General features: G+C 36.5%; 1 protein-coding gene across 6 annotated transcripts in view; it reads left to right on the top strand.

Moving 5' to 3' along the window:
* Window positions 1–16,231, top strand: part of MCTP1 (multiple C2 and transmembrane domain containing 1) — a 173,818-nt gene that overhangs the window by 41,152 nt on the left and 116,435 nt on the right. For 5 of the 6 annotated variants that reach the window (XR_003916400.1, XM_029965415.1, XM_029965413.1 and 2 more), the window contains exons 6-8: window positions 571–609; window positions 8,774–8,944; window positions 10,505–10,635. Coding sequence is in view for 5 of the 6 variants with exons in the window: in XM_029965415.1 (XP_029821275.1) it covers window positions 571–609; window positions 8,774–8,944; window positions 10,505–10,635 (341 nt within the window). In the remaining variant the exon portion in view is untranslated. The remainder of the gene's footprint in view (window positions 1–570; window positions 610–8,773; window positions 8,945–10,504; window positions 10,636–16,231) is intronic. The other variant, XM_029965414.1, reaches the window with a different exon arrangement.

Raw genomic sequence — 16,231 nt, 5'->3', positions numbered from 1 at the left:
TTTTTGAGTGAAGGTATAACTTTGTTTTCTCCCTCATGTGTGTAATTACCAAACTAAGACATATTTTTGCTGCTGTGAAATGAACTAACAGTGGTAACTTTAAGGATTTTGTAATAGATTGATGTTATCAAAGGACCCTGATGCGGGATTTCTATGTGGCTACACTTACAAGTTAAACAGTAGCATTCCAAAAAAATGGAGAACCTTATTATTAAAAAAAACTACTATTCAAGTATCAGTCAGAATTGTAATCACTGTCAGTAATGGCACATTCATTTTTTTCCATTTGCTTATCTAATTCTATTTTTCTGTCTTTCTTTCTTACAAGTTCACATAATGCATTGTCTCTAGAAATGAGATTTTCAGACCACCCAGAAAAGTGTGCCTGGGTGTGCAAAGGGCTGCTACTTGCCTGGATTTGTTTCAGGCTTGTGTATCTGTTGCTGAATTGTACTTGTTGCTGTTTCAGTTGTAGTGGTGGTTAAATGTGAATTGTCCTGTTCGAGACAGTTGGCCTCTTGTTCTGTATTGCAGAGGAAAGGTAATTAAAATGCTTTATTTTATTTTCAGACAATGCTAATGAGGAAGAGTTGGAAAAGATCAAGTAAGGTAACTGTTATTTTTGGCATGTGGTCTTCTGGCTGTTTGTTTTTTTGTGAGTTTTTTTTTGGAACAACTATGATGTTTTACCAAACATGTCATCTAGGACTGTAAACTTCTGGCACAGGATTCATTGTCCTTCAAAATGTGTTTTGTTGACCTTGTTTTTTGTTTCATCAAATCAAAATCATGAAACAGTTTTTTTAATGTAATCATAAAACCTGTCAACTTAGTTACAGCATTTTAACCTATCTTGAAGTCATCTGGTAATGGCCGACATGTCCTGATTCCTTTTCTAAAATCTTTATTTCCCACGTATAAACAATTTCCTTTGTTAATGGGAACAAGGAATTCATGCAACAGGATAACTTTGATTTTCTTATTACTTACTCATTAGAGGTTTTGTGTGCTGTTTTCACAGTGATGCTAGTCATCCGTGGGTGACAGTCATAGCCACAGTTTAAAAGAGCAGAATGCTTAAGGAATCATTCTTGGTGTCCAGTTTATAGAGCTCTTTAGATGCCTCTTCAAGCAAATTCAGTATCTGGCTTTTCCCCTCTTAGGAACTGATAAAAAAGGAGCAGTGTATGCTCTTTTCCACAGGGGAAATGCTGAGAGTTTTACTATAGTGGAATACAACCAGTTTTTACCTTTCTTTTTTGCTGTATGTGTCTCCGAAGAGATAAAGAAAATGTATATAGTTTCTTAGTAGTTTTCTGGCCAGTCTTACCTAATGCTACCGTTCTGTTTAAAAGTTTTAAGCCTTCTTACTATTTGTATTGATAAAAATAAAATTGAAATTTCTTGAAATTTCGAGTTGGTGTGGTAGATCTGGGTTTTTTTGAGATGTTACCATATAAAGGTGTTAAAATGAGAAAAAAAAGTGAAATAGCTATGTGGAATGATTGACTTATTTTGTAAAGTTATTTGCTTTTCTAGCATATTGATGCACAAATTTAAACAGAAGGTTGTTAACAAACGATGTTGTATATGCTGCTCACTTGACAAATATTTGCACACTTTTTAATCTTTAAATAGTAAAAGCGAGCAGTGTTCATGATTCTTCGGTTATGGATGGGTTTTTCACAGTTTGCTTCTGGATGCAGGACAATACCCTATCTCTGTTTCCTGTTTGAAATTTCAGAAGCAAAGATATTTCGTGAAGTGATGATGTATAGTATTTTGATTCTCATATGGTTCATGTAACTTCATGAAATATCTAAGGTGCTCAGACTCCTGAAGAGATAAGGAAGAGCTGTGAGAATGGTGAACTGTTTTCCATCATGACAGTGATATGTTAACTCTTGATGTGCTAAATATATGTTTGTTCTCATACTTCAGATTACAAATTGACGAAACTATGAGCTTCAATAATCCTGAATGAATGGCACAACATGATAATTGGGAAATCTTCACAGCTCTTCAAGTGAATTATTTATTCCTGTTCTCCTCTGTTACATTCATTTCATAACTTTTCATTCAGTAGTGGCATTTTTGCAAATCGGCCTCCGAGCTGATACTCCAGGTGGAGTCTCACCAGAGCAGAGTAGAGGGGGAGAATCACCTCCCTCAACCTGCTGGCCACACTTCTCTTGATGCAACTCAGGACACAGTTAACTTTCTGGGCTGCAGCAACATATCACTAGGTCATGTTGGGCTTCTTATCTACCGACACCACCAAGTCCTTCTCCTCAAGACTGCTCACAATCTGTTCTCTACCCAGCCTGAATTTGTACTTGGGTTTACCTGGACCCAGATGCAGGACTTTCCATTTAGCCTTGTTGAACTTCTTGATGTTCACCTGGGCACCCCTTAGTCACAACTGAGAAGCTACTTCTGATTAGTTACAATTGGGCATAAAAACATGCGTTTACTGCCTAAAGCAAGTGAATAAAATTGATTTTTAATTTGCATTTAGATAACTATATTTGCTTTAATTCAGCTTTAGAAATTTTTGCATATAGTTTTAAACTGAAAAATAGAATGTATGAACATTTTAAGCAAGAATGAATTGCAAAATGTATGGCTTTCAGCTCCTAACTGCTGACTGTTTTAAAAATTTCTTTTAGAAAGCTTTTCTGAAAATATGTGTGTTCCAGTTGCACAAACTAAATACCAAGACCTATGGCCTTAATAACTGATGCTTTTATCCCCGACTCAAAATATTTACTTTCTGTGGCTCCTGATTTGCATTTTCTTAATACCAAAAGCCTTATGAAGCATTTTTTGCTGTTTTAAAATTGAAACAAAATGCTTTTCCACTGAAATTAGATGTCTCTTGAGTAGAGAATAGAACTGCAAATAGCAAATCATGGTATAAGTGTTGCAGAGACAAACATAAGTATAGAGTTGTATGATATTTCTTAATTCAAGTAATTTACAGTCAGTTCAATCTTTCAACCAGAATCTTTCAGCCAAAATTCTCCGGAATTTCAGAATAGATGGTAGAATTCCTGCATTTGGGTTTTTGTGAAGAATCTTTTAAAACTGAGAAAATATACTTTTTTTTTGTAAGCCATGATGTTCTAGATGTCAGTTTATCAGCTGTAAATGGTGCTTGAAGGAGAGCTACTATATATTGAAATAGAAGTAGAAAAGTCAGAATAGGTACGCCTGTCTGCAAGACATGTGATTATAAAAATTATGCAAATATTTGGTGAGGCTTACATTTGCATTAATTGTATGTGAGTGATAACAGCTGACCTAGTTAACAACAAAATCAGCATAGTAACACTTTGGCATGGGGGTTTCTGGGTTCATTCCAGAAATTACAAAAGTACAGGGAGTTTCCATAAAGTATTGGTGGCTACTGTCCTTCTGTGTATCACATTCACATCAGCACTGGGACTCGGTGACACTTGTTGTCCAGGGCAGTAACAGGATCATCAGGAGACCCATTGACTTTCACATATTGCAGGCACAGTTTCCAAGAGGAATTACTGGGAGAAGGACAATGGAGAAGGTTAGGACTGTACTGGCACAGCCTCTCTGACAGCTCCTTCTGCACACTGTTGTCCTCTATAAATATTTCCACTCTTTCCCAGAAAATGCAGGTCAGAGTGAGTGCCACAGCCTCCTTCATACTACACCTGAGCTGCCTCTGGCAAGTGGACTTAAGCCAAATTATTCCACTTAAAACCCCCACAAAAATATATGAAATGCTGCAAAAGTGTGAGCTCTTGTTACTGTAGTGTCATGACAACGTTGCTCTACAATGGCAGTATCCAGTTGTTAGAGCAAACACCATAAACCAGATTTAACATGGGAATTATAATGAAAATACACAGGGCACAGGGCAGTGTAAATTTCACAACAACAAAAATTTTTATAAGCTTCACTTACGGTTAAAATATCCTAAAATGTTAAATTTAGTTGATAGAAAATTAAGAGAAATGTTTATTCATATTGCAGTCATTATCAGTAGTAGTCAATTTACAAAACCAGTTTAGTCACAATGAGCAAACATTAAGAAGGAATCATCATGATCCCACTGATGGCATTTTTGTAACTCAGTCTGTATGTTGATGACTTCTGCAAGGTGTCATACTTTGTATATAGTTTCTAATATAGGAAAAGCATTGCAAATGCACGTGACTGTCCCTTGGTTTTTTCATCGTGTGGTACATAGAACTAGTGGCTCTATCTATTGATATTCTCAATCTTTATTTTACATGTTTTATCCAAGTCATGTAAGCCTCCTAGAAACTGGGGGAGAAGAATTCTGTTTACTTGAATTTGCAACAGTCATTTGTGACACTGGCTTTGATTCACTTTGCTGTATTTGTACACCTGTCCTCTGTTCAGTGATGGAGAGAAGTATTGTTCTTTTTTATATTCTTTCACTAGTTTCTTGATTGGTATTTTATTTAAAGCTTCCAAGCCAAAGTTATTTTTTGGATAGAGATGCCATTGCAGGACAGAAAGCTGCATTATTGATTTGGTTTTTAAAACTTTTTAGTAAGTTCGTGGTAGGCACACTTCTATTTTTATCTGTTGTGTTCAAGGACACAGAAGAGCAGTGTGTCCTAGTGGTGTGTGTACCAAGGAGGAGATTTTGCAAAAGCAGTGTCTGTTTGCATGGGCACAAGCACATGCCAGTGAGTTAGGTGGTACTTTGCAGGGCATGAGGGCTGATCAATGAAGAAGTGAGGTCGTGCTGGGAGAGGACAATGCATGGGGTTTCTCCAGCTCAGTATGGGCTCAAATTCCAAAGGTCACTTAGATACCCAAAGATAAATGTAAATATTTAGGGGATTTTGAAAACTACTAAATGCATCTCTTCTTTTGATGAAAGTAACACTAACTCATTGAGAATGTGGTCTTGATGAACCTGAGGTAAATACCCGGATTCTGACTAACCCTAGTTGGTTTCCCACCCAGTAATGTTACCCAGATATACATGAATACATGCAAAACATTGAGTCATGTTATAAGGTTATTTTTCAGCTCTGACATTTGGCTAACTATATGAAACCTACAGACAGTTCTGTATCAGATTTTCTGCTGTTAATGCCCCTAGCCCACCCACTGCTCTACATTTAGACAGAATAAGTGGAACACAAATAAAAGCTAAGTTTATCACATCAGAAGGTGCTGGGTTTGCATGCTCTTTATAGTAGAAGCATTAAAGCGCAGTGTGTGGATATGAAAATATGTGGGTATTTCTTTCACAGGTAGCTGTAAGCATCCTTTGATGTGAAAGATTCCTTTTCAGAAGTCAAATTTTAATTTCCTTTTTGGGAGAGTGAAAGCCTCACTGCATGCAGGCTGCAACTTTCCCACCACCCCTCTCTCTTTGGTGTGTTTAGAACATGTCAGACAGGAGTTGCCATGCCTGTATCCTGCATATAAATTCTCAAAAATGTGAATAATGTGAATAATAATCCCACATTAATGACAGTTGATTATGGACTGAGATTTTGACTTTGCTTCTTTTCATGTTTTGGCATTATATATGAAATATGTAACTTCCTACCTATTTACAGATAAATGAAAGGTTGTGTGGTTTCTTTGTGACGTTTTTTCTGTTTGTGTCAGAAGAGTGAATCCAGGCAGCAATAATCATGACATGCTTGCTGAGGGAAAAAAGTTACTTAAGAATTACTCTTGAGAAACATCCTTCATAGGAGAAATTGAGAAAGATACAGACTCATTTCTTTGTTTTATTCTCGTGGATTCCCTTCTGACTTTGTAGTCAACTCAATTTGGGCTGGATTTTACAGACGATTTCTTAGCTACCTAAAAATGTACCTAGAAATGTACCTGTCTCACACTGTGACATTGAGTTCATAAGGGAAGAACTCTAAAAGGTGAAATCAGTCTTGCTTTTTCATTTTTTTTATCTCTTAGCTTTTTTGTCAAATTTGACTTGAAATCTAAACATTGTTTTTTTTTCATTTTAACTTCCTACAAGAACCATTATATGAAATGAGAGGTTATGTTAGTATATGTAATTTCTGAGGATAAATGTGACTTTGACTGGAAGGAAAGCATGTTGGATGGTCTTCAGTCTTGCTTGGAAACAAGAAAAGTGCCAGCTGGAAATTATTCTTGCTGGAGAAGGCCACATAGCCCATGCCTTTCATGTCCAGGAAATCTCAATAGCTTTAGCTCCAGTGAACTGTACCCTGACTTCCAGTACATCTCCCTTTTGCTGTGCCTTGGATCTGTGTGTTACTGATAAAAAAGAAAAGAGCGCTGTTGTGGTCTGCATTTCCTACCTTGAAGAAGAAATAGTCACAACCAACCCATACCTCTTTTGGTAGCTGCTGCTTTTCTTCCAGCATGTTGAGACATAGGCTCTGCAGCTTCACTGTCAGTGAACACTACTGGGCTGTGCAAGGTGCTTTGATTGCTGTTGACCACAGAATGTGTCTTTGACTCAGGAGGGCTTCCTCCAGCAGCATGTGAATGGTTGTTCTCGGGGCTCCTGTAAACTCCTGTCTTACCTGTCTGTCATTTTACCTCCAGCTCTTGGGCATTTAGATCTTGCCTTGCCACCTTTTATGTAAATTACCCCCTACTAGTTATGAAACATCCTACTGGTCATAAAAATCCAGCATGCTTTATAAGGTGGCAGGTGCTCTAATGCAGCAAATTATTTTAAGAGCTGTTGAAAATATGGAATTCAGATCAAATATACTCTCTAAATTATTCAGTGTCTCATTGGTGATCAGTGAAGTAGACAGCGATGCTGTGGTGCTTAAGGTTTACGTCAAAAGAGTTGTGAATGCAAACTCAAGCTTATTTTCCATGATAGTATCCTCAAAATCATGTGGATACCCACTCAGCTCTCAAAAAACCCCCAAGAATTGTGTGGTTTTTTGCAAAGTAAGTCTCAGTCACTGCATCTATCCCAATATAAATATATTCCTAAACATGCATGGTCTTTTCTTCTTTCTGTACTCTCATCGCATTATGTTCAGGGTAGAGTCACTGTTGATTATTTACTCTCCAGTATTTCTTTTGCTCTAAGCCTTCTAAGAAACTGGAACAAGAATTAAAAAATCTACCACTTCTTCTCAAGTCAGGTCTTTGGCAATATAGCCTGTATTCCCCCAATGAAAGGGGTATTTGTGCCAAGAAAAAGTTTTAGTTTATGTTGTGTTCTCAAGTTGTAAATGAAGTATCTTCTCTGGCAAGTGATTTTCCCAGTTGTGCACTAATTTTTGTAGAGTGTCTGCTTTCTGATGTCCCACTGCTGTCACATGTTAAGTTAAAGGTTATTCCAAAGGTTATTCCTTGTTTGCCTTCGTAGAAACAGTAGGTTTGTGAGACGTTTCTCTGCAGTGAAATTTTTTGGGAGTAACCATGCTATTTGGGATGAATAACCATTTGAAAACATAAATCCATGCCAATAAAATATCTGAAATGCTGCAAAAAGCATGTTAATCAGATTTGCTCCAACCCCACTGACCTCAGTCCTCATGTATAATACTTCTCTCTGGTGAGTGCAGGTTATAATCCAGGGATTGTTCTCCAATCTGCTTTTTATCATTGTCTCTGGGTAATAAGGTAAAATTCTGCCAGGGACACCTGCACAACTGTAACCATCCAGCTGTGTTTACCGTCTAAAAGACTCAAACCAGATTTGCACTGAAGACCTCCTCCAGGGGTACTGGCAGTCTGCAAATGATGAAGCCAGCCATGCAGGCGTGATTGCTGAGCTCATAAAGCTTTTGTTACCCAAACTATATTGCAAAATGAAGAAAATGCATATATTTGATATATTTACACCAGCGTATATATAAAGACTAGCTTTTTTTTGATTCCTAGAAAGAATAATTTGCGAGATTAAATATTGTTTAGCTATCCAGTGTTCTGATTATAGATAAAGTAACCTTGAACAAATAAACTTTCAGAATAGAAGGGAGAGCCTTTGGCAACATTGCTTCTCAGATGCACCCAAGACACATTTGCATTCTTAAGGAGTGCACAGGTGATTCCCCAGTTCTGATACCTTGTAGGTCAGAGCAAACTGGAGATGATCTTAAATTATTTGAGTTTATAGCCTCTTGCTCTCCCAACCCCTAGTGGAGTTTATTAGCGAAATGAACCAACTGTTTTGTGTGTGAATTTTCTTTTAACCCACAAAATCTGTGGCCAAGGGTTTGCAGTCTGCAAGTTTCTGCACGATTCTGAACAAAGGTTCTGCAACATTGTTTAGAAACTCTTGAACTTATGTGGTGGTATTTAATGAATGTTTCTGAGAATACCATGTCTTTTTAGAGGCTGAGATACAGGAATTTATATTATTCCAATGGAAGTTTTGTATTGTCACTGTTTTTTTCTGTTTATTTTAATGTTTCTGCAAGTTCATTCAGTCATATACTACTAATAGAAGAGACTTTGCAACATTTATTTGTATTCTTATCAGCAGAGGGAGAAGTGAAGCAGAAAAAACACCTTTTTGTTTTAATGCACATTTCCTTAAGTAGCATTTGTTCTGCTTGCTTCTTTCAAAGCATTATATGACATTATCTGCTTAATTGTCACTGTTTTATTTCTTTCCAAGTTATTCTATGCAGTATTGTTTACATATGTATTATCCAGTAACTTCAAAATGGCTTAAAGTGGTTGTTTTAAATTCCTGGTTATGTGAAATTGAACATTGAAAAACAGGGGAAATTTTTGGAGTTGTATAAACTAAACTTATACTTTTGTTTCCCTAAAGTTTCAGACCCAGAGCTTACGTCTCTCAGACCTGCACAGAAAGTCTCAGCTATGGAGAGGAATAGTTAGTGTTACCTTAATAGAAGGTCGTGAACTTAAGGCAATGGATGCAAATGGACTAAGTGATCCATATGTGAAGTTCCGACTGGGGCATCAGAAGTACAAAAGCAAGGTAATTTTAGCTGTGACTGAAAATGTTTTTGAAATGCTTCATTCCTGTTTGGGGTTTTTTACCTTTTATGACTTTCAGTAGTGATGGAGATATATTCCTGTAATAATCAGTTACCAGAGCACCTGGAGCTTTGTTTGAATGTTTCTTTTTATGTCATTATAAACAAAAGTAGTACTAGGTGGGGGAAAATGTAGCACTGAAAAATTTGGGTGTACCAAAGGGCACACCTGATATTCTGTACAGACTGTGTTGGCTTTTATTTCTTGCAGGAGTCATTCATGAGAGGGGAGAGATGCAGAGTGATTGTGACAACTACTTTCCAGGCTTGATGCTGGTTGCTTCTTGGATCCTTTGCATTGTCTTATCCTCAAATCATGTCGTGCTTATATTCTCACTTTCCTCTTTGTGTCCTTACAGCAAGTTTCATTAAAATTTTCTTTATGTATGAACTTCATAGGTAGAGAGAATTAATCAGGGAGACAATTTATGTGGGAACTTTCTTGGCTTTCTTGCTATTATTTTTTTATTCCCCTGGTCCCTACTGTTTTGAAAATTGCTGTTTATGGAAGATGCTTGGACCACCAATGATGCACATGACCTTCCTCTCTCAACAGCAATGATGACCACTGTGGTTTTCACAGCCAGACGAAGGAGAAATTGAAGAAGAAGCCAGGAACATTTAGTTGCTGTATTTGCAGAGCTCTGAACCTGCATTAGTGCCTCTTAATCTGAAATTAGAAGAAATCAAATTTCATGCTTTTGTGAATAAAAAATTTTCATAATCCTCTCTGAATTTTCTGTTGTTTCAAGCCACTAGAACTGGTGGGTGTAAGAAGTAGTGTTTCCTTAATAGGGAAGGTACTAGACTGTTTCTTGCTCAGGACACGTGTGACTACTGTGAATGCTGTTTTTGCATTTTGGTAGAAAAATCTGTAAGCTTTTCGTTCTGCACAGTGTGGTCAGAAGTACATGGACTGAAATCCATTGAAGTCAGAAGTAACCTGACTGAAAATGATTGAGAAAGCTGCTTTCATCTGGGTTTTAAATGAAAGGAAGTAAAATACAGTTTTGGAAAAAAAAAATTTTATTCCATACAAAGTAAACCATAGTATCGTATTTCTCCCAGTATCACTGCAGCTTGGGAAAAAGGACATGATAAAATTGTTTGTTTAAGTACATACAGTCACCATCTACTTGTCATTGCAAGTGCTTTGTTTTCTTTTGGGCTCAGAGGCACAACTTTACAGCTGTCACTTAAGAGAGGACATAATTATTCTACAGAGAAATGGCTCCATTCCCAGGGCAAATCGTTTGTTCAGGAGGCTTTTGAAGGTGGACAGGTTGCAGGATTTTGGAGGTTGCTGTTAAGTCAGAGAGGCATGAGAGAACTGGCCAATAGTCTTTTCCTAATTATACTATTTTTTAATTCTCCCTGCTTGAGATATTGATACTGCAGACAGAAAAAAACTTCCTGAACAGAGTCTAAAGATCAAATCTACAGTTCAAGAAAGTGTGTGCCTACACTATGCAATATGACTTTCTTTTTTGATCTCCTTTCAGATTGTGCCAAAAACTTTGAATCCTCAGTGGAGGGAGCAGTTTGACTTTCATCTCTATGAAGAACGAGGTGGAATTATTGATATTACAGTGTGGGACAAAGATGCTGGCAAAAAGGATGATTTTATTGGCAGGTTTGTTCAATTCCAGCCTTCTTGTTCCCTGGGGCTCATTAAAATGAGCCTTACTGTTGAAACTATTTCTTATGACCATTTGGTCTTGCTTTTGTTGTGTGGTTTGTTTTTTTTAAAGTTCGGGGAGAATTTTCTGCAATGTCCCAGTACAGTTTGCTGCATTGATGTAATTCTTTACTTTGATGTAAAATAATTTTTACTGACCAGTAGATGGCAGCTTTTACCAATTAATAGATTGAGGTTTAAAAAAAAAAAAAAATCCCCCATTTAGAGCAATTACCAAGATGCAGGAGGTTCCATACAGCAACATACAGTTTGGAGGAGAAATAACTCTTTTGACTTGTAATAGATGCATAAGACCAAATTTATGTATCAATCTATTTGGTAAATGAAAATAGAGTAGTGAAAGACTGCACATATCTTTTGGGGCAAATAAATAAGATCATTCACCTAATTTATATTCAGGAAAAGAAATAGTATGTATTTGTGTGGCTATTTCAAAGAGTAGGAAGTGGCATTAACTGGTAGCTAATCGGGAAAAAACTGTTTGTGCTTTTAGGTTCTATGAAGTAGCTGCTATTTGGAAAGCTCAGATATTTTTTACATCATACTTTCATTGATATCCATACAGTCATTATAATAGGATTAATAATTATTAATCCTATATATTTTGGTTGTTTGTGAGAGTATTGGTTGTAGGTGCTTTCACTAGGGCATTGATACTGTTAACTAGCAAGAATACTTTTTTTTTTGTGATTAAAATCAGGAATGGAAATCCCACAGACCAAGCCATGTATTTTTGTTGTCAATATGGCAATGTTTCTACTGACCTTTTCCTCCCTTGTGTTCTATTTAAGTTAATGGCTTTGTTTATCAAATTAGGTGAGCTGAATAATATTATTCAGCTTATTTCTTACTATAAATTCTGCAAACTCCAAATGTGTACAGAGTCTGTTGCAAGCAAAAAACTTTAATATCGACAAAAACGCTTTTCAAAAATATGCAGAGTAGGATTTTATTTTATATGATGAAACTCCATGACATATATGGTAGCAATAACTGTTTTTCTGAACTGGTGTAATCATTTAGTCCTATGTTGACATATTATATACCTTGGGAAATTATTCCTATTTTCTTCATTATTTTACCTTCTTATCCAAAAGATGGTGAAGCTTTCAAGTGTGATTTTTCATAACACCATCATCCAAGCAGTACTTGCTGAAATCTTGCTGCTCTTGATTTTTGTAACCTCTCTGTCAGTGTATGTATAGTCCCTCTTAAATTTGTCCTTTCAGATACTCTCTCATTTCACCTTCTGTTGGTACCTTATCTCTGGATAATGTAACCTGCAAACAAATTCCTTCCCATGAAGATTTCCATGAAAAACCGTCATTTGTCAAGCTCAATCTGAATACAAAAATAGGTCTTAATATTTCCCCTCCCTGATATTCTTTTCCGGTCATTGTGAATAAAAATCACCAACACCTGACAGCTCCATTTAACACTGACTTCTCTTTCCCAATTTCTCCTTTAAAGGCTGCTTCGAAAAACTGGAAATACCTTGGTGCACACATTACGACTTGCTCTTTGTGTGTGTGTCTTATGATAAATGTAGGTTAATTTTTAAAAGCATGACTGAGTTGTGCTCCATGACTAAGGCTCTATGGCTCTCAAGGCACATGTATATTTTAATTCATATTCCAGAAGAAGTGATAATGAGGCTGTGGGAGGGAAGCAAAAGACTTCGTGGTAGCATTCTAGCATTAGTCAAGAATGGAGAGTAATTCCTTTCATCTTCTTGTTTGAATAATGTGCATGCAGCAGCTGTAATATTATATAAGAATATTTCTATTAAATGCAAATGAAAACAATTGTTTCTTGAAGATGTCCTGCTTGGCCAAAGAATAGTTAGGGAGAAGGCACACTTGACTGAATAGATCCTATTCATTGAGGGAAAGAACAAACCAAATTGAGAAAACAGAAGAAAAGGTTTCCCAGGTGTAAGGTTGAAGGGCCAAATTACAGGATCTTCATGGAAAATAGTGCAGGAGACCTGTGTTTTAACTCTGCTGAGCTCAGTTACCGGCAAATTCTATTCCAAATCAGAATGCCATAAACTCTCCTGGAATAATACCATGTTTCAGCTGCACTTTTGGGAAACAGAAGAAGTAGGGACTCAGGGACATAGGCATCTGTGGACCTTGTATATCGTTGTACTTGTTAGGCTAGAGCATGGTAAGGACCAGGTGAAAGCTGGGATTGTGACACAGTGGCAACAGCATGTGTGCTCAGATTGCGAGGGCTTGGGTTTGCTATATATTTCTGAGGGTGAGAAGATGCAGGAAAAATGTTCAAGAAGCCTGAAGACATGGAATTGAGATTATGGTTTTGGGGTGACATAACAGGAGGACAGAAGTGGAAGGGGTAGCTTGTAAGAGAGAGGAAGATGTTAAGAGGGTGAAAGTAATGGCATTTCATCCTAGTTGAGAAAAGGAGAAGAGAACGTCTGTCGCATAAGTAGCATAAAGCTCTGGCTTCATCTTGATGCCCACGCACATTCAAAATGGCAGTTCCTGAAATGAAATGCTAACGGGTTAATTTCCATTCTTAACTTGGAGCGCTATGGGTTTATAAAATTCATTTGAGTTTCAGCTGTGTGCATTCTCCATTAGAGTTCAAAGGCTGTAGCACCTTGTGAACTTCCATCTTAGAATATTCTAAAAAAATCCCAAACCCTGGAACCAATTCAGTGTTTATTTCGAGATTTCAAAATCCTGAGAAAAGACCTCATTCAAAAGCCTTGAGGAAAATATATTTCCAATCATGTACTGATTTGTATGAGAAAACACTGGTCTTGATCACAACTGAGCTTCATGTTACAGAAGTGAAATACTGGCATTCTTCTGAATATAATTTTTTTAAAAAACAACCAGCATTCCAAGACCAAGTACGTGAGGTCAGGAAGTTCTTTTTATGGAAAGCACCAGGAGCTAAAGCCACACAGCATTCAAATAAGTGTGTAGACTTGCATAAGCAGTATTACTTGTTGTTTCAGCTGTTAAGTAGAAATACGTATGTATGTGTATATATATTGTACAGTCTGAGTACATTTAATGTTCACATCTTTTTGCTATGAACAAGTAATTTATGTTCTGTATCAAGTCAGTATGCTCCTGTGATTAAAAACATACACTGCAGTAAGGTTGTGTAGGTAATATTAAGATCAAAATGAAGGTGAAGTGATTTTAATTGTCATGTAATTATTTAAATTCCTTATCATTTGTGTTAAGGTGATTCTGACTGTCACCTTTACGATAATCAGTTAATAAATCCTCATGATTGTTACACCTTTGTGCGCAGCAGTAATCTGAACAAATTGGCTGCTGACAGCTGCAATAAATTGCCAAGAATGAGTGCTGTCAGAGAACAAGTTGTTTCTGTGAACATACAGGATAAGTAGATCCCATGTCATGCAGTTTTGTTCAGCTGAAGTTATTTGCAATCCAGTGCAGCAGGATTTATAACATTATTTATTGGTATGAAAAAATACATATTCATCTTTAAAATTACATTGACTTTTGCTCTTATTTTGTGCAAATTAAGAAAAAAAGACCTTGTGTATAGTGTGTTCATTAAGGCTATGTATTAATTTTATCTGTAGCAAACTGAAATTTCCCATAAACTCTCTAAATATTGTCATGAAAATTCAGATTGATTTAGTGACCATCCGTATAATGGATGTTATGAAATATAAAAGTTAAAATATTGAAAATTAAGTATTTAGGTTTTCAGTACCCAATCTGCTATGTCTTGTCTGTTTAGTCTTTTCTCAGTTACAAAGGTATAGAGTTGTGGATGTGCAAATACTATAGGCTTTTGGTTGTACATAAATACAGTCAATATGCAACTATAATTCTGTGATTAATCTGAAAGCACTGGGATATGCTATCAAAGTTCTAAACTAAAGTGAGATTATATTTTAAAAATAAAAAATTATAATATTTATGGTTTGGGGTTTTTTTTCCCCACTGAAATTTGCATAATTTCACTATGGGAGACTGAGCATTATCATAGAGAACTGAGTGATGCTGTAAAGCTGTGTATGGGTACTCCAACATGCATATAAAGTTGGGTGAGGGGCACACTAAATATGCTACTGCAAGTGTTTCTTCCCAGATTTTTTTCTAGAGATCTTGTGGGAACTGTGATAAAATACCAGCAATTTTCTTTTTTAAATATTGTTACCCGAGAAAAAGGCTTTGAACAGTATTTGTGAAAGTCCATAGTAATTTTGAAATTGCCAAATCTTGGCAGTTTTCTCGATTTTGCAAAACTCTGTAGACAAGATGACTTCCTCTGGAATTGTAGAGAGTGCTTTATTATGCCAGCCTTTCAGAAATGTTTTTCACATGTTAGTTTGAAAATTTCTGCACGTTGAAGTAACGTTGGAAGGATGTATTGTATTAAAAATGTAAACATAGTAGTCAATACGCTGTTGTAATTTGAGATTTGAACTCTGTGTGCATGTGAATTACACAGCACTTCTGTGCAAACATAGACAAGCACACAACCAACAGCCTGTCTGTATAATTGTTTGTTGTTATACACGATGACTAAAGTTAAATTATTGCAGATGCATTTCTTGATGTAAAATAAAGATTTTACCTGAACCATTAAATTCTAAAAATGCTACTGCCAGGCCTGCCCTTGAAAAATACTAGAATGTGCTGAGCCATCTCCATTTCTGATTGTTGTTAAAAGGAGCTAGATGTAAATACTGCATCTCAAAATCTGGCCTTCAGGTATTCCACACCTTAACTAGTCCTATCTCTGCACATCTTTACTAATGCAGAGGCACTTCTGTTCTGTTAGAAGGCCAAAAAAATTTCAGTTTTTGTTCACAAATCTTCAGAAACTTTCTTTTACTGGATACTTTATTATTTAAAACTCTTACTGACATTTGTTATTGTCACATTCTATTGCAAAACTGATAGAATTCCCCAACGTATTCTGAAATACAGAATGCTGCATACAGGCTGGACTGTTTATGGATCCTGCTTCTGACCCTATGTCTTCCTGCATATGGAAATGTACTACTTGAAGAGTGGCAAAATAAGAGGAAGAGAGAAGGAATCGGTGCTTAGACATGAAGAGCATGACAGTGTGTAGAAAGTGGTGAAGGGTGCAGATAGGGTTTTGTGAGGATTTCTGAAGGGCACAGATTGCAGCTGTGAAAAGCCTCCTACAACTTGGACCAACTAGTGAGGGAAGAACCATATAGGGAGACATAATGTTAATCAAAAAAATAGGCTCGTTTAGCAGATGAAAGTGTTAATTTTGTTGCAGAAATTGCATTGGTGACAGCACTGCCAGTCTGTAGAGTATGGCTGTGCCACAGGGACAACCTAGGAAATATCACATCATAAACCATTTTTAAGTACTTTTTTCTGCCTGTGCAATTTCAAAAGTAAATCTGTAGTTTTATAATGAAGAACTGTGTTTACAAAGAAGCTAATCTATCATTTCAAAGTTGAAATTTTTGTGGCACGGACTGTATTTCTTTTAGAAAGCAGTAAACACTTATTCTGTATTCAGG

Source organism: Manacus vitellinus, unplaced genomic scaffold (genome assembly GCF_001715985.3).
Source record: "Manacus vitellinus isolate BGI_N305 unplaced genomic scaffold, ASM171598v3 scaffold_9_pilon, whole genome shotgun sequence".
Classification (NCBI taxonomy): domain Eukaryota; kingdom Metazoa; phylum Chordata; class Aves; order Passeriformes; family Pipridae; genus Manacus; species Manacus vitellinus.
The sequence above is the reverse complement of the archived record's forward strand: the minus strand, read 5'-3'. Positions and strand labels throughout refer to the sequence as shown.